At 52.6% G+C, this 18,466-nt stretch overlaps 1 protein-coding gene across 1 annotated transcript; it reads right to left on the bottom strand.

Annotated features, from left to right (window-relative positions):
* Positions 1 to 570: 570 nt before the first annotated feature.
* axin2 (axin 2 (conductin, axil)) lies at positions 571 to 16,845 on the bottom strand. Its single transcript, XM_076986920.1, has 11 exons — positions 16,050 to 16,845; positions 13,862 to 14,790; positions 11,786 to 11,926; positions 8,410 to 8,512; positions 6,876 to 7,016; positions 6,238 to 6,704; positions 5,961 to 6,128; positions 5,657 to 5,869; positions 5,474 to 5,563; positions 4,052 to 4,222; positions 571 to 2,095 (listed from the first exon to the last, which is right to left on the bottom strand). The coding sequence occupies exons 2-11, from the start codon at positions 14,680 to 14,682 to the stop codon at positions 1,969 to 1,971; spliced, it is 2,442 nt and encodes an 813-aa protein (XP_076843035.1). The 5' UTR covers positions 14,683 to 14,790; positions 16,050 to 16,845; the 3' UTR covers positions 571 to 1,968.
* Positions 16,846 to 18,466: the final 1,621 nt, after the last annotated feature.

Raw genomic sequence — 18,466 nt, 5'->3', positions numbered from 1 at the left:
ACAGCCTATCACCTGCCCCCTGGCGCGGGACTGGTGGGGGTAGCAGCTTCAAGGTGGAGAGGGAGCTGAAGAAAAGCCCCGCCCCCTGCCCCTCCAGTGAAGGAGTGATCTAAGGCAGGCAGCTGAAGCCCCTCCCACTGTGCACTGTGACATGTGAGCCACTCCACGCCCAGGGGGAGGAGCCTATGTGCTCAGGGAGGCGGATGGGCTCATTTCTTTTGCCATGAGAAGACTTGAGGTTGAGGGTTGGTCTCTCATGTAAGGAGCTATGCAACTTAAACACACGGTGACCCAGCAGGTCTGGACACAAGTGATGTGAATGAGCCACAACCAATGTGTGTGTCTGGCCCCACCTACTCTTTAATAGCCAATGATGGAGACCCCTTGTGACAGCCTCGATGGGCTGCCATACGTCAGGTTTGGAGAGACCCCATAATCACATAAACCCCACAGACACCTCCCCACACACCCTACAGATGCCCCCCCCCCCCACACACACACACACCCCACAGACGGTCCACTCACGCCCCACACACCAGCACACAAGTAACCAGCCTAATTCCAGTAGAATTCATTTGAAAAATATAAACATTTTAATAAAGGTTACGTCTCTTCATAATTACAATAATTAAAGTACCAAGCCATCTTTAAAATGATGCTCTATATAATGCATAATTTACATTTAAGTGGAACAGAACAGAAGCCTTGGGAAGGGAAAACCAACCAAAACAAAACAGAATATCATGATTGCAAGATATCCAAAGCATAAAAAACTCTTTGACGCGTAAAACCCCTTTAGAAAAGTAAGGGAAGCCGACACCCTGAAGCAGGGTAGCACATAGCATGGCGTCCACGTAGGAACGGGGACGTCTGAGCCGCTAGCACTGGGGAGGGCTGCTGACTCCAGCCAGCCGGGGGCGTGTGCCTCCTCACGGGCCGTACCCCCCACCCCTGGTCCGGGCTTGGGTGCGGGACACAGGCCACGCGGGTTTCTGGGGAGGGGGTGGGGGCTGTAGTGATGGCGACAGTAACTCTGCATTCCTGCGTGTGTTCTTGGATGGGGAGAATCACCTCCATGCAAAACCTGGCCCCCGAGAAAGGCACTACCATAGGATAATGTGACGGGCACGCAGCCTATGATGAACAGAGCGGCTACCAAATCATCAGAGAGCGCAGAGAGAAGTGGGCGGGTCCAGCGAGGAAGTGGGCTCCTCATTGGCTGGTGCGGGCTCTTGGCGTAGTCCGTTAGGTTTATGGGGGGAGGGGCTCTAGTCAGACTTACGTCCATGCATGTGTTTGATTGGAAGGATCTCCCAATACAACAAGCAGCTTGTCCATCAATTGGACACGGGCAGGAGGAACAGGACAGTTTAATAAATATTAATAGTCTATTTTGTGTGACAAAAGCATAATATAACGTGCATTTATAAGCACCTCTGTATAGAAACTCACACACGCACACTCACATGTGCTGAAACACACACACACACACACACTCACAAACACCCACACGCATGCACACACATGCGCTCACACACTCGCAAACACCTACAATTAGCACATCTCAACATTGCTCAGTCCATAGTGCGGGTGGGTTCTGTGCGTCGTTCCAAAATCAAACAAGTGAACGCACACACAGTCCAGTCACGCCCCTCTTCACACAGTGGTCATACTCGTAGTGTATCCGGAGCGCTCCAAACAGCAAGAATGGCGCCAGATCTCCCAGGATGCAATGTTGGAGTTCTCAACCAATAGGTACACTTCATTGGCTAGTATTCCTTCAATAGCTTGGTGAGCCAAAACGAATAAGAAAACAAAGTCTTATGGATATATTAATGTTCTTTAGCTTGGAAAACACAGGTCTGTGTGGAGAGGTCCGCGCCGTTGCCTGCCGGTCTCCATCGGTGAATTACGTCCATATATGGAAGGTTGTTGCCACGGCAGCCCAATGCAGTGGGCGTGGCCTCTTTAGTCCATTCTCTCCACTTTTCCTAGGATTTTGCCCTCGTACATGGGCAGTGAGCTTCCGTCGTCCCACACCTCTTCGAACACGGCCCCGCACTCAAACTCCTCACTCGCCTTCTTGAAGTAGTACCTGAGAATCAGAGAGACCACAACGGCACGCAAAGGGTTAACACCTCATAAGACATCATCATTAAAAAAAAATAACAAAAACTACATCCGCTTTTAAATCATATGTCTGTGGGCCTGCCTACGGCACACCCCACAACTCCGCCTCCCTCCCAGGGCCGGCCCCTCCTCTTGGCCAACGAGAACAATACTTTTGATGTCTGCAGGCAAGAATGCGGCTCAAACCGCCTGAACTCTAATTAAAAGAAGTCCTGCAGAACAGTGGTGGGCCGTGTATTGTTGTCCCGGCTGCAGTACGGACCACAAAAGAAGCTTTGCTCTAAATGAGAGGGCGTGGCTTAACTGCTGACGCCCCTCCCCCTCCGGCTCATCGCCAGTGCTCCTGTCTGCTGGTGTCTAATTGGGAGTGCTGTCAAACGAAGGGCCGTCTTTCACAAAGGCTGATATTTTGGGTGCCGGAAAGTCTGCATGTCGCCACACACAAATACACACTCACGTGTGCACACACACACACACACACTCAAGAACTTCCAGGTCTGATGATGATTAATTGCTGCAAAGACAATCCGTGTTCACAGTCTGGAAGATGCAAACTGTGATCATGTCCAAGTCAAAGGCCCAGCACACTTTGTCAAACAGGAGGCCAGCAGCCTAGTTCAGTGTGAGAGTAAGAGGGGCTCCAGCAACAACCAGCCGCCATTTCACTAACACACGGCCACGCGGGTCGGCGGCTGGCCACGCGGGTCGGGTCGGCGCACGTGCGTCTCGAGGGGCGTTCACGGAAACGTTCAATAACGCGGAAATGATCCGCCCGCCTGAAACACGAGACACGGTAGAACAGGGAGATACGTCTCGCGGTTCTGTTCTTGTTCTGGGGGGGTTCACCCTCCTCCATGAAAACCTGACAGAAATCAGAGCTCTTACTGGAAAAAAGAATCAGAGGAGAGAGAGAGAGAGAGAGAGAGAGAGAGAGAGAGAGAGAGAGAGAGAGAGAGAGAGAACAGGAAATCAAGAGAGAGGGGGACGTCTTTCCACCGAAACCCGTTTTCTACGTCAGGATTCTTCTCACATCTGGCACCAATATTGCAAATGACCGAGCTCCACACATTCCATTATGCCACACACACCTCCTGCTATTAAAACCATCAGCTTTGAGTTCATTTAGACCAGGAACGTGTGTGCGTGTGTGTGCGTGTGTGTGTGTGTGTGTGTGGTTGGGCATCACATGAGGCTCACAGACGGAGCGAGGCGGGGGTGCTCTCGAGGACAGTGCAGCTGATAAAGGCTGGAGGTAAACTCCCCAGGCGTGTGTAGGGGTGTCAGGGTTACTGGGTGTAAGCCCGTGGAGGGGAGGGGCCAGGACGAGGGGGCGTGGCTCAAACAGGACCCTCACAAACATTATAGTCAGCTATGCCTGTTTGCTTCAGTAGATATTTATAGGACTGGAGAACCCAAAGTGAGTTTGGCCAAAAGTCTAATTCAAAAACAGAACCTAAACCAGGAAGCTCTCTCTCTCTCACACACACACACACACACACACAAATACATACACACGAATGCTTGTGAGCAATGTAGCTTGATACAGTCAGTGAAGAATTTGTCTTTGTGCATGAAATAAAAGGGTTGGGCTTCAAAGAGGTGCTTAATAAGTGCCTTACCATGAAACCAATACCAGATGTGACCAATCGGCTCCAGTTAAAATTCTCTTTCCTTTTATGCACACCCACCACATCCCGTTTCTCCATCTCTCCTCCCTTTCTCCATCTCTCCCCCTCCCTCTCTCTCTCCGTCTCTCCCCCCTTCCGCTCACTTCAGTAAACAAGATGCCGTAAACATTCACTGCTCACACCCAGTCGCCCCACCCTGCGATCAGAGGCACACAGACACCGTGCAGGGGGCGTGGCCAGGCGTGGGGGGGAGTGGTTTAGTGCAGGGGGAGGGGCTAAGTGCAGGTGTGTACCTGTAGTTGCCTTTCTTGCGGAGCTGTTCCTTGAAGTGTCCGAGGGTCAGACTGTGGTTCTTCATCATGCGGCGGTAGGGGATGTCTTCACCACAGAAGAAGTATGTGACCACCGTCTCCGTGACGACGACCGCCGCGGGGCCTCCGGACGCTTGCTTTGGCTCCATCTGTCTGCAGAGAGAGGACGCAGTGAGACAGGGTGGTGTGAGACAGGGTGGTGTGAGACAGGACGCAGTGAGACAGGGCGGTGTGAGACAGGGCGGAGTGAGACAGGACGCAGTGAGAGGGGACACAGTGAGACAGGGCGGTGAGAGACAGGGCGGTGTGAGAGGGGACACAGTGAGACAGGGCGGAGTGAGACAGGGCGCAGTGAGAGGGGACAGTGAGACAGGGCGGTGAGAGACAGGGCGGAGTGAGACAGGGCGGAGTGAGACAGGGCGGTGTGAGACGGGACGCAGTGAGACAGGGTGGTGTGAGAGGGGATGCAGTGAGACAGGGCGGTGAGAGAGGGGACGCAGTGAGACAGGGCGGTGAGAGAGGGTGGTGAGAGAGGGGACGCAGTGAGACAGGGCGGTGAGAGAGGGGACGCAGTGAGACAGGGCGGTGAGAGAGGGTGGTGAGAGAGGGGACGCAGTGAGACAGGGCGATGAGAGAGGGGACGCAGTGAGACAGGGCGGTGAGAGAGGGTGGTGAGAGAGGGGACGCAGTGAGACAGGGCGGTGAGAGAGGGGATGCAGTGAGACAGGGCGGTGAGAGAGGGGACGCAGTGAGACAGGGCGGTGAGAGAGGGGACGCAGTGAGACAGGGCGGTGAGAGAGGGTGGTGAGAGAGGGGACGCAGTGAGACAGGGCGGTGAGAGAGGGTGGTGAGAGAGGGGACGCAGTGAGACAGGGCGATGAGAGAGGGGACGCAGTGAGACAGGGCGGTGAGAGAGGGTGGTGAGAGAGGGGACGCAGTGAGACAGGGCGAAGAGAGAGGGGACGCAGTGAGACAGGGCGGTGAGAGAGGGGATGCAGTGAGACAGGGCGGTGAGAGAGGGGACGCAGTGAGACAGGGCGGTGAGAGAGGGGACGCAGTGAGACAGGGCGGTGAAAGAGGGTGGTGAGAGAGGGCGGTGAGAGAGGGGACGCAGTGAGACAGGGCGGTGAGAGAGGGGATGCAGTGAGACAGGATGTACGAGACAGGGCGATGTGAGACAGGACAGAGTGAGACAGGACGACGTGAGAGGGGGACGATGTGAGTGATATGAATCTATTTTCAGTCCATTTATTTCATTCATATCCACTTTCTAAGATATGGCCATCTGAGATGGATCACTGATGGTAAAGACACCTCCCTCACCTGTGTGTGTGTGTGTGTGTGTGTGTGTGTGTGTGTGTGTGTGTGTGTGTGAGAGAGATTAGAACATGCACAGAGACTCACTCTCCAGTGTGTGTGTCTGTAAGGGTGACAGCGCTGCTCTGCACAGGTACCGTCTGGGTCCGATCTCTCGGAAGGCCCGGGGTCGAATGCCTGACGACACCAACCCATAATCAGTATTCAGTTATCTGTACTTAATAAATCTATGCGCATGTGTGATAAAGCAGGTGGTGGGGGGGGTCTCACCTCTGTTTGGGGGGTTTGGACACCTCCTCCAAGCGCCGACACGCCTCCTCCAGCTGAGCCAGGGTGTTTGGGGGGGGCAGGGGGGGCATGGCCGGGTCCTGCACGAAGGGGTGTGCGGGCTGGTGCGTGCGGGCCTGCCCGGCGCCGGTGGCTCCGCTCCAGGCGGGCGAGCGCGTCGAATCGGAGCCGTACAACTTCCTGGTGCTCTGGGTGCTGTGGAGGTAGAAGTCACGCGGTGTCAGGGACTTACCGGTGAGGCCGGCACCAGGGAATCGTGGGAAACGGAGTTTCTTAGGGGACAGACCTGTGTGGCCGGTGCCGGGCCTGCCGGTCGCTCGCCAGGATCCACTGCCAGACGTTCTGCGAGCGGTCGGCGTTGTCTGCGGGGAGCTGGAGGGTGGAGACCCCCACACCTTCATCAGCGACCTCCTCACCTGACTTACACAGACGCTTGGACAGAGCGCTGGGGCATCTATGAGACACAGGAGAGGAACGAGAAACTCTCTCAGTCAGCGCTTGGGTACTCAGAACATCTACCATCTACCAAACGAGATCAGAGGAGCAGCGATGGTGAAGCTCACCCCAGCGGGGCGGGCTCGGCGTGGCCGGCCTGCTCTCGGCCCAGACTGCGGGTGCGTACGTGGGGCGGCCGGCAGCACTCGGGCCCGGGGCACACGCCCTGCACCTTCTGGGCCGCCTCCGTCTCTATCTGCTCCTTGCTCTTGGGCGTGGAGTGGTGGTGGATGTAGTGGTGGTGGACGAGCTTGGCGGAGGGGCGGGGCGCGAGGGTTCGGACGGGCGGGAACGAGTTAGCAGAGGCGGGGCCGGCCAGGGGGCGGGGCCCACCGGTAGCCCCCCGGGGCAGGGGCCGGAGCTCGGGCGATCGGCAGCGGGGCGAGCGGCAGCCGGGGGTCTTCAGCACGCGGGACAGGTGTTCGTCCAGGATGGCCTGGGCATCGTCCTCACAGGGGGCCACAGGGAGCAGGGGGAGAGAGTGTGAGGCCCCGCCCCCGCCAGTGGACAGCTCCGCCTCCTCACGCTCCTCCTCCTACACACACACACACACACACACACACACACACACACACACACACACACACACACACACACCACAGGCTTAAGAAACACCCTCATAAATCAGCCGAGCGGTTTCGGGAGCAAAGGCTCCAGACCACAGGTGGAGTGGAGTAGAGGAGAAGTGAAGGTTCCTGGCTCTGACCTCCTGGATCTGCTGAAGTCTCTCCTCCAGCGAGCTCATGGTCTCCTGTTCCCTCTGCAGCCTCTCCAGCCGGGCGATGAGCAGGGCGGCGAACATGGCCGGCTCCACGGGGGCCATCTCCTTAGGGGGGGGGCGCACCTTCTACAGGAGGGGGGGGGGGGGGGGGGGACAGGAAGAGGAGCACATATCTGATGAGTAAGGAGGACTGGGGACCCCCACACACACACACACACACACACACTGCCGGGGGCAGAATGACTGAGGTAGTGTGTCCCTCTGTAAGCAGTCCTGCTGTAATGTGCCCACCACACCAAACGGTGGAGCGGTCCAGCCAGCAGGAAGGACCTGGGGGCTTCTACCCAAATGGGGGGGGGGGGGGGTGTGATGTAGAGAGAGAGAGCGAGGGAGAGGGAAAGAAGGAGGTGGAGAGAGAGAGAGTGGGAGAGGGCAGACACACTGGCTGGCTTCAGTTTTCTCTTCTTTCCTCGCACGGACCACGTAGAGGGAACAAAGGAGGGGGTGATGTGGTGGAGGGGTGGAGAGGTGGAGGGAGAAACCACAGGAGCAGAATAAGGAGGAGCTGAGGGGACAGGGTGTGTGGGGGGGAGCTGAGGGGACAGGGTGTGTGGGGGGGAGCTGAGGGGACAGGGTGTGTGGGGGAGGAGCTGAGGGGACAGGGTGTGTGGGGGGGAGCTGAAGGGACAGGGTGTGTGGGGGGGAGCTGAGGGGACAGGGTGTGTGGGGGAGGAGCTGAGGGGACAGGGTGTGTGGGGGGGAGCTGAGGGGACAGGGTGTGTGGGGGAGGAGCTGAGGGGACAGGGTGTGTGGGGGGGAGCTGAAGGGACAGGGTGTGTGGGGGGGAGCTGAGGGGACAGGGTGTGTGGGGGGGAGCTGAGGGGACAGGGTGTGTGGGGGGGAGCTGAGGGGACAGGGTGTGGGGGAGGAGTTTGGGGACAGGGTGTGTGGGGGGGAGCTGAGGGGACAGGGTGTGTGGGGGGGAGCTGAGGGGACAGGGTGTGTGGGGGAGGAGCTGAGGGGACAGGGTGTGTGGGGGGGAGCTGAGGGGACAGGGTGTGTGGGGGAGGAGTTTGGGGACAGGGTGTGGGGGAGGAGTTTGGGGACAGGGTGTGTGGGGGAGGAGTTTGGGGACAGGGTGTTTGGGGGAGGAGTTTGGGGACAGGGTGTTTGGGAGAGGAGTTTGGGGACAGGGTGTGTGGGGGGGAGTTTGGGGACAGGGTGTGTGGAGGAGGAGTTTGGGGACAGGGTGTGTGGGGGAGGAGTTTGGGGACAGGGTGTGTGTGTGTGTGTGTGTGTGTATAAGTGTGTGTGTGTGTTTGTGTATATATATATACGTGTGTGTGTGTGTGTGTGTGTGTGTGTGTGTGTGTGTGTGTGTTTGTGTATATATATACGTGTGTGTGTGTGTGTGTGTGTGTGTGTGTGTGTGTGTGTGTGTGTGTGTATGTGTGTGAGTGTGTGTGTATATATACGTGTGTGTGTGTGTGTGTGTGTGTGTGTGTGTGTGTGTACTCACAGGAAAGGGAGGCAGGGTCACATGCCCGTTGACCCTCATGTTTCTCTGCATCTCTCTCTGCAGGTGCTTCTTGCTGCCCAGTTTGTATGGTGGAATCCCATCACTGGTGAGAGAGTTAGAGAGAGAGAGTTACACACGACCCTCAACACACACACGACCCTCAACACACACACACGACCCTCAACACACACACACGACCCTCAACACACACACGACCCTCAACACACACACGACCCTCAACACACATATGACTCTCAACACACACACGACCCTCAACACACACATGACTCTCAACACACACACGACCCTCAACACACACACATGACCCTCAACACACACACGACCCTCAACACACACACGACCCTCAACACACACACGACCCTTAACACACACACACATGACCCTCAACACACACACACGACCCTCAACACACACACGACCCTCAACACACACACACGACCCTCAACACACACGACCCTCAACACACACACGACCCTCAACACACACACGACCCTCAACACACACACATATGACCCTCAACACACACACATATGACCCTCAACACACACACATATGACCCTGAACACACACACGACCCTCAACACACACGACCCTCAACACACACACATGACCCTCAACACATACAGACCCTCAACACACACATGACCCTGAACAAATACATGACCCTGAACACGCACATGACCCTGAACACACACAACCCTGAACAAATACATGACCCCGAACACGCACATGACCCTGAACACACACATGACCCTGAACACACACATGACCCCGAACAAATACATGACCCTAAACATGCACATGACCCCAAACACTCACATGACCCTGAACACGCACATGACCCTGCACACATGACCCTGAACACACACGACCCTGAACACACACGACCCTGAACACACACATGACTCTGAACACACAGCCCCAGTCACGTGCTATGCGCTGCGCTACATTTTCAACCTACTTCAGTGGCTGTTCTGAAGGGACAACTTCATGCCCCCCCACCCAACACTCCACCCCTCACCCCAACGCTCCGCCCCTCACCTCTCCCCCACCCACCCTCTCGCCCGAAAAAAACGCGCCGGCAGCGGTGGCCCTGGCTCAACGCCCTCCGTGGTCCCTCTTCCTCTCTCCCGCCCGGAAGCGCCTGACCCGGCCCCAGCCCCGTCTCCCCGGCCGCTTGGAAGGATCCCAGCCGTGCGCACAAAGCGCGGTCTCCAATCTTCATTTGGCCAGCCGCGCCGCCATCGGCCTCTGATCTCGGCTACATCAAAAGGCTGGTTTGTAAGATAAGGTAACGTTTGAAGTCGGCCGCCCCGGCATTCCCCAGCGTCCAAGCAAATCCATAAATAAGATATAAGCAAGCCCCGTCCCTCCCCACCCACCTCTCCCCACACACAATCCCCCCTCTCGTGTGCTTTCTATCTAGAAATGAGATTCGGGTTTTATGCGCCGTGTCTCAAAGAAAGGAACTGTTCAGATCAAATCGGCCGCCAAACGAATCGAAGGACGCTGCTGTTTTTCTCTCTGTCTGCCCGGCTACGCCAAACAGATAAGTGTTCAAAGGGGGAAGAGGAACGACAAGAGTGAATGGAGTGAAAGAGAGCAAGGGTGAAAGAACTAGAGAGTGATCAGGGAAAAGAGTGAGAAAATGAAAAGGGAACTGGGCCAGAGAGTGATGAAGGAGAGAGTGAACTCCTCCAGGAAGCATAGAGAGGATTAAGGTTATTAGTGCTGGACTGAGGAAGAGTTTCTGGTGTGATGAAGAACTCAGTGCTGTTCCAAACTCCCAGTCATTATGCTGAGCTTTAGGTACCAAAGAATGAGCAGGTTTGAAAGACATCGTTCAGTCAGACAGAGCAGCTGGTCGCAGAGGAGTTTAAAGTGTCACGGCCGGTGTCACCGGACAGCAACCGGCCATGGAAACATGACCTTTGCCAAAATATTAATCTCCCAACTTTAATCAGCTCAGCCTTCTCACACTCACACATGTACACACACACACACACACACACACACACACGCTGAGTGCTGACCAGCCCTTTGAGGTGTCCAGGAGAACAGAGCATGGCCTCTTTCATGGCCCAAGCTTTATGGGGGTCTCCTATTCACTTGTGCAAGTAATTTTCAAAGCAGCCTGCCTGCCTCTTATCCCCCCTCAGCTCGCCTCAGCCAACAATGGGCTGAAAGCGATTCGGTTAAGCCCTTTATCCACCATGTTCTTTATTCCTCTCTGTCTGCACTTAACCATACACTCGCACAAATGGCTGGACCCCTGGCACAGGAAGGGGTGGGGGGGGGACTCGCAGGGACTCTCGGGCCCGGGACGGGCGGCTTCAGGCCGGGGGTATGGGGACAGGGGTGTGTGGGGGAGGTTATGGTTGAGAGGGTAGTGGAGGTAGTGGTGGTGAAGGTGGTGAGGGTCTAATTCGAACCACCAGTCATCCCAGGCGGCGGATAATCACCCTCTCTCATGGAGCGTGGCAATCCGAGCTGGAGCGAATCAAACAAACCGTGCTACGTAAGCACGGCTGCCTTTCATTTTCCGCCAGGTCGCCTCCGCGAGCTTCTCGGGGTCTGCACGGTTGGCGCTCTGCTTCTCTTTCAAGCCAGAGCACAATGAGTGAGGGTGGGGAGAGAGAAGAATGCTAGTCGCTAGCTTTAGCAGAGCCCAAGACGAGAACCCCCAATAATCTGAAGGCAGTCAGGGGGGTTGGAGGGGTTGGCATGCCAATGTGGTTCACTTTTAACCGAGTGGTGTCTTTTAGCTGGGGTATGGCTGAGACCTGTCCACAGACAGCCCAAGAGACCTGTCCAGAGACCTGTCCACAGACAGCCCAACAGACCTGTCCAGAGATCTGTCCACAGACAGCCCAACAGACCTGTCCAGAGACCTGTCCACAGACAGCCCAACAGACCTGTTCAGAGACCTGTCCAAAGACAGCCCAACAGACCTGTCCAGAGACCTGCCCAGAGACAGCCCAACAGACCTGTTCAGAGACCTGCACAGAGACAGCCCAACAGACCTGTTCACAGACAGCCTAACGGACCTGCCCAAAGTTCGCTGAGATGCAGAGAAAAATTAGGGCTGAGAACAACATTGGCCAAAAGCCCAAGAAAGGTGTAGGACCCTTCTGCCCACCACCTGACCACGACCTGGTGAGCCAGGAGCACCGTGCCATGCTCCACCTGTGGACGGAGGTGGAACACTCAGACTGGCATGGGGGTGGGGGCTTCGGTGTGAAGGCCACGCTCTGCTTGTATGGCCTTAGGTGCTGGCCTGAAAGACACTATTTGGGAAGTTTTTCTGCATGGGGACACACGCAGAGGCGGAAACACAAGCGGAGGCGGGACTTACACACTGCTGTCCGTCACGGACATGGAGTCATCTGTGGCAGCGTCGCTGGAGATCTCGCTGTCGTTGGCGCTGGTGGCGGGAGCGAAACTGCATCCGGAGATCACGTGGTACGAACTGCTGGGGTCACCGCGTCTGCACGACCTGGGAAGAAGTGAAGGGCGGGTTTAGAAAGCCACAGCAGAAGCCATTTCTGGCACGACTGTGACACTGTGTCTTGTGTGTATTTGTGAAGGTGGGTCCATTTTGATAGCACCAGGCTTTTGGGGAAACCACAAACAATGTGTGACGAACAGCTCAGTGGTGTTTTCTCTGCCTCTGTCCTGCTATCTGCTCCAGTGGACTCACAAAAGGTCCGGTGGTGGTCATCTCTCCTTTCACTCCCTCTCTCTCTCCAATACCTTGCTGTGCTACGACACATTCCCGTTTCACCGGAAGTGAGCTCGAGCTCCATCTCACGGAGGCGAAGGAGACAGACGAGGGGTAAGTGTCAGGTCCACGGGCCCCAGTGGGGTGGGGGAGGAGGGGGGGGTGAGAGGAAGCACCGCACAAGAGAGGGCAAGAGAACACGACAGAGCTGAAAGGAAGGAGGAAAAAGGAAGAAAAGAGAGGAGGGAGGGGAGTTGGCCTCCTTTACGAGAATGCAGACTGGCAGGAGAGCTGTGAAGAGTCAAACAGCAGGACTGAAGAAACCCCCCCCCCCCCTGCGCTCAGGCCTGTCCTGTTGAAGATCTCACACACAGTCAGGTATTTAGCACAGCTGGGCAGGCTTTGCCTCCTTCCTCATCCCTTCACTCATCATTTCATTCATGAGGAGGACCCCCCCTCCCCCAGTTCGATTTCAAGACCCCCCCCTCCTTTCCTTCTCGGCTACTCTCTCACTCCCTCCGGCAGGGAGAGGAGATAAAAGCTGAGAACGATCAGGAGAATGCGGGGAGATCAGGAAGCGGGGTGAAGGCAACGCAGCCCTGCGCCTCTCTAAAAGAGTTGCTGCTTGTTTATTTCACAAATAACTCGAATTTGAAGGGAGATGGGGGGATGAGAAGAGAAGGCAGGAATGAGAGGAGGAAGGAGAGCAAGAAATGAGTTCCACATGCCTCATAAGAAAAGAACCCAGATGCGGAGGGGGGGGGATGGGGGGAGGGGGGGGGGGTTGCTTGGAATAAGAGAGAACAAAAGCAGCTTAAAAGTCATAATTTAAAATTTATCTAACTGAAAGATGAATAAAAGTTATAAGCCCAACATGCAAAGATATAGCACAGCTGCTACCCGAGATCCAACCAGCGATGTAACTCATTTCAGAGATGAAAATCGGTCATCTTCCGGATACCCCTCCTAACCGACATGTCTAACAGAGTTATTACCAGCATGAGTCGAAGATCGGATAAACATTTGTGTGACACCACACCTTGATAACTCTACCCCGATCCTAAACCAAGAAATCTAACAATAGCAATGCTGACAGGATTCAGGACTTTGTACATAGTGTTATCAGTAGATTACTTATTGTCCCAAATGTTAATGTAAGCGTGGTGGATGAACAGTAACTCTTAAACGCAATGGAGACGTGAAGAAAAAAACTTTGGAAAGTGTTTACTTCACACAAATTAAATGTGACCTTCAAGACTGTCAAAACTATTGTAAAGACATCTATAATATTACTGTCACGGAGGGAAGATGACGCAGCCACTTATTTTCTTAAAACGTATGACACAAACAGTCTTATCTGGCTGAGGACCAGAGCTAGATGGGCTTCGTGAGGTTCCTGAGGTGATCCATCTGTGGAACAACTTCAAAGTGCAGGAAGCTCGCGCGAGCCAGCGCAGGGCCGCGCGCGAGACTCCGTTCACGTGAGAGGAAGAGTCCGTCCCCCCCCCGTCCCCCAAGGTGAGAGCTTTTATTCCGCCTTAACCTACATACGTATTATCACGGCTTCATATTGGCAGCAGGCTTCAACTGACTGAGGTAATAACACATGACTAATACATTGATAACAAGAACCTCACAGGACTGACTGACGGAGATATGTGACCTTAATTCTCGGTTCGGTACGGTCGTACGGGTTCGGTTCGGTCTTACCTGTAACCTTTCTCCAACACCTCCACAGTCCTGAGTGAAGGAGCCGAGCGCAGCGCTTTAGTGGTTAGTCCGACCACAGCCAGCGCTTTGGCCCTGAGGTCGTTGCAGGTCCACTCCTCCTCTTCGTTAAGAGTGGGTAAGTAGCCACACACCAGTTTCAGGCTGCCCAGTCCGTTCGGGTTGACGTGTGGGGGGTTTTCACAGCCGCCCCGGCCGAACTCCAGGTACATGTCGGAGGTCAGGAACATCTGATAGGCGTTTTCCTCCATGGTGGTCTGAATTTCCGTCTGCGCCTGGTCAAACATGGCCGAGTCGACCTGCTGCCTCTTGACGTTGTCCCTGATGAACGTTTTAGTGGCGGGCTTGAGCTGCGTGGAAACCACGCTGGTGTTCTCGATATATCGCTTGTAAATCGCTTTGGCGACTCGTAACGTCTTGGCGTCCTTGATGTCCATCTGCCTGAACCCGTTGCAGGCGAACCAGAAGTCCAAAGTGTCCACGCATTTCTCCCTCTCCAAAAATTCCCGAAAAAGTTGAGCACCGTCCTGGTCCCCGAGGAGAGAGTGTAAAGATTTAGTCCAGCGAGCCTGGGGCGAGTCCGGGGAGGCGCTCCCCTCCGGTTCCCCGAGTCCGTCCTCGTCTCTCCGAGCCGCCGAACCGGGAGGAGCGACCACGACCGATTTAAACGTCTCCTTGGGTCTCATCATGGCGAGTTTGCTGGGGTTGTAGCATTTCGTCTCGCCCTCTTCCCCCGGGACGGGGGGGCGAGGAGCATCTTCTCTGAAGCTACTGGTGATGGGGTGTGTGAGTGCCCTGTTCATGACTGCAGGTCCAGGAGCGGTTCCTCTGCCTCCTGCCCTCCTCTGGGCTCCGCACTAATCTCCTCACTCTCTTCAGTCAGCAGGGGAGCCTCTCGGTCCGTCTTCTCTCTGAAACAGAAAGTATTGATCTGATCAAAACCAGATCCGCCCGAACTTCAAAGGCGGAGACTTCAGTCGTGCACTAACAGATTTTAAGAAGTTCTTCCGAGAAACTGGCCCAGCTGTCCTGTTATCCTAAAGACATGTAGAGTAATTCACATCGCAGTTAACTGCAAAATGCGGCACTAACTGTAAAGTCGCGTTGAGAGTCTCGCAGCTAGACTACTTCTCTAACAGAGTTTAAGACCACAAAACGAGCTCAGCAGTTTCTTTTAATAAGTTATTATATCGTTTGACTCAAGTGACACCCAAGGACGGTTGTAAACTGCAATCAGTCCAACATCAGTAAAATAGATCACTGCATTTATTTCCGTTAGCTAGTAAGAGACATTCAATCGCCAAGATACCATAATAATAATAATAACACCAAACCACATCAAGCAAGCGCTCACAAACCAGCCTTCCTGTTTTATAATCCAAACATGCCCCATAACTGATACTACATATGTGATATTAGAAGAATAAAAGGACGTCGACTGAACTAATGACAACCAGCTTTAAGAACATACGGTTGTCTACCCAAACCTACCGCACTAACGAGGCTAGGCTCACCGGACAAGTCCCCCCGCGAGCTCGAGCGTAACGCCGCTGCAGTGTAACAGCTCCGAAAACCGATACGATGTAACGCGGACTTTCCGGCGGTCACGCGCAGCCCTAAAGTCTCTCCGTCCGTCTCGCGCAAAACACGAGCAGACTGCAGTTGTGTTGAAGGTGGTGTGCTAGAAAAACCCTGTTTCCTGCGAATCACCAGAACGTGCAACCCAAACCCAAATTACTTTCCTTACCGCTTTACATTTGATCACATTTTCTTTCCACCTTCTTTTTTTGTCCGATTCAGAAAATAATAATAAATGGATTATCAAGCCACAGCCGTTTCGAGAGAAAAAATAAAATGCCCTATTCAACTTTAAACCCAGAAGTACACAGAAGTCTTAGATCTCAGGGGGGTGCAATTCCACAGTTCCCCGGACCAGGATAATGAATACTCTATAACCACAGTCAAAGAACACACAAGGAGTCACTCATTTGTGCTTAAATCATTCAACAGAGCGTCTACAAACCATGAAACACGTCCCTTACCTTTAAATATAGCAATAGCAAAGGACTTAATGTTTTTTTTTACATAGCCAGATTACTTCAAAGCGAGTCACGGGTAGATCAAAGCAGCCGCGCGGGGCCAGCGCGAGGAGAACTCTCTTCTAACTTACCATCCATCAGTCGCCTTCCCCAAAAGTCCAGTTTCCCCGCAAAATAATCCACAATATCCACTTTAGCGTCGGTCCTGTTGTTCGCCGATGTGTTTCTGCTTGTCGCTGTGAAGGAATTTAAAGGCACTTTGCTCCAGATAAAGCAGCGTGTCCCCGTCCTTGTCCAAGCGTCAGACCGCCGCGCACCACGCAGACATCCTGCAGGCTACTCCAATACGTTCTGGGCTTAAGTGCGCACATCAAAGTAAGCAGCCGACACTCCGGTCCCGAAAGGTACATACAAAATAAATGCTCGACTTGTAAATGGAAAAAAATATATATATATATATCAGAACAACCACAGCGAGAACTATTAGTGAATAGTATACAAAAACGAAGTAAAGGGTAAGAATAATGCTTGGTAGATTTGAAGGGAAGTGCTCAGAAACGCTCACCGTGGGTGTGAGCAAAAAGCGAAGTTATTACCAAGTTGCAAGGACCTTATCAAAGACGAGCGATCTTGCGCCAACTCCCCGAGGCTGTGGGGCGTCAGGAGTAAGTGATCCGCCGCCCCAATAGCGTTATTCCTGCGAGTCTTCTGCTGCTACATCAACTTTAAAGACGCAGGCCTCATTTCTCTCAAGAGTTCGGTTCCCCCTTTAACCCACTAGATCCCGAAACACGTCGCGGAAAGATCGGACGAAGGTTTTAGATCCTAATCGATCGTGCGATCACTGAAGACCACATCGCTGACAGCAGGATGGCGATATTGTGTGTGTGTGTGTGTGTGTTTTAAACTTTAATACGTAGATAAAACGACATATAGGCGAAAAGAGTAAAATGTACTCTTACGTAAAAAAAAAAAATCAAATTAAAAGGGAAAACACACATTTCATGACACATGCCACTTCAGGGAAGTGACAGTGGGCTAGGATGGGTCAGTAATGGTGCCAAACACCCTGCTCTGCTGATCAGAATTCACCCCAGGGCAAATAAAGAAGAGGCAGCACAATTGTGGAGGTATTACATAGACCAGTGAACAGATTCCTGATTTAAAAGCTGTGTTTAACCAAGCTGAAAGGTCACCCTTTTGTGGTTCCCTTTACCCTTATAAATAATACACAATGAAAAAGAATAATCCCTTAATGTCTGCATTAAATGGTGCCATGTGGCAAAAACCTCCATTTTTTCTATACATTTATTTCCATTATAATTTAGATAAATAAAAAAAAGCCTTTTCCCCTAAGACCAAACACATACTGTCTAATAACTTTTCTGTACACCTGAATGATAGGAGTACCGATCTAATATGCTCTAATATGATGTAATGTGATCTAATATGATCTCACACATAATGTTTGATGGTGAAGTAGGACAAGCAAACATCAGATTTGTTCTGATTGAATAGCTTAACATGTCAAGTATTTTTAGCTTAAATAAGGTTAGTTGCCTGCTAAAAGTTTAAAGGACTTTTGGTGATCTGACTGTGTTAATTATTGTAAACAATTTAAATAGCAGTGACAAATGTATTTATATACAATGGCTGAATGTGTTAATAAAAATGTGCAGATTGATATTAATAATATCTGGAGAGATATATCTGATGTGATATTTTCAGTTAGCTCGTCAGAACCATAGTTTGCTGCTCTAAAAATGTCATCCAACCAGAACAAATTAGCAGGCATTAGTTTAAATGTATAATAAATCATAACCTTTACTGACATTGTCAGTTAGTCATTCAATTTCAGAACTACTTTGGATTCCAAAGATTACAAAAACTGGCTTGTGTCTACACCTGTAGGTTACATTAAAGGAAATCAGAAATTTCTCAACTCAAAGTTTTAATAACAGCAAATACCAGCTATTTTGAATCAGATTTGACCTAAAGGCTCCATTCAACTCTCAGGTCTTTTGCAGCGTTAATAGTTCTGACTATTCAAACACTAGCAACAAGGTTTTTGGAAAAGAAAAAAAAATCACTTCGTCATTAAGAAAAATCCAGTTCTCAAGGGAAAAAAGCTACTGTGTTATATCAACATGTCTGGGTCTTATCTCCACAGAAGTGAAACTACCAGAAAAGCTTGTCCTACATTTTCAAACGCAGAGAAAAATGTTCACTGATCTCACCCACATGATACTTCAAAGGCCCTATCATGCCTTTGATGTTAAACATTAAGGCACAGAATATCATAAAATAAATGAATTAGTAGGCAGAGGGATGCATCTACAGTGGTGTGGTTGGTGGTACAGTGTACTGCACATAACATGACAATGTGCTCACCACTACAAGTTTAGACCCAACATCTTTCACAAAGCACAGTGTCTGTTTCAGCCCCGAAAGAGGTAAAACCTTCCCAGAACACCTTTCACCTTATCATTAACAGAAATCTCACACAACAATGAAGGCTCATTGGTCCATCATCAACAGAAGCTGTGAA

The sequence above is a fragment of the Brachyhypopomus gauderio genome, chromosome 2 (genome assembly GCF_052324685.1).
Source record: "Brachyhypopomus gauderio isolate BG-103 chromosome 2, BGAUD_0.2, whole genome shotgun sequence".
In the NCBI taxonomy this organism is placed as follows: Eukaryota; Metazoa; Chordata; class Actinopteri; order Gymnotiformes; family Hypopomidae; genus Brachyhypopomus; species Brachyhypopomus gauderio.
The sequence above is the reverse complement of the archived record's forward strand: the minus strand, read 5'-3'. Positions and strand labels throughout refer to the sequence as shown.

Excerpts from the sequence above, each read along its gene's own strand:
- axin2 (XM_076986920.1), bottom strand. The coding sequence starts at position 14,682 with ATGAACAGGGCACTCACACACCCCATCACCAGTAGCTTCAGAGAAGAT. Across the intron at positions 11,927-13,861 it reads GTGTTGGAGAAAGGTTACAG|GTCGTGCAGACGCGGTGACC; the intron begins GTAAGACCGAAC and ends ACTTCTTCCCAG. Across the intron at positions 5,870-5,960 it reads GCCCGGCACCGGCCACACAG|CACCCAGAGCACCAGGAAGT; the intron begins GTCTGTCCCCTA and ends CTACCTCCACAG.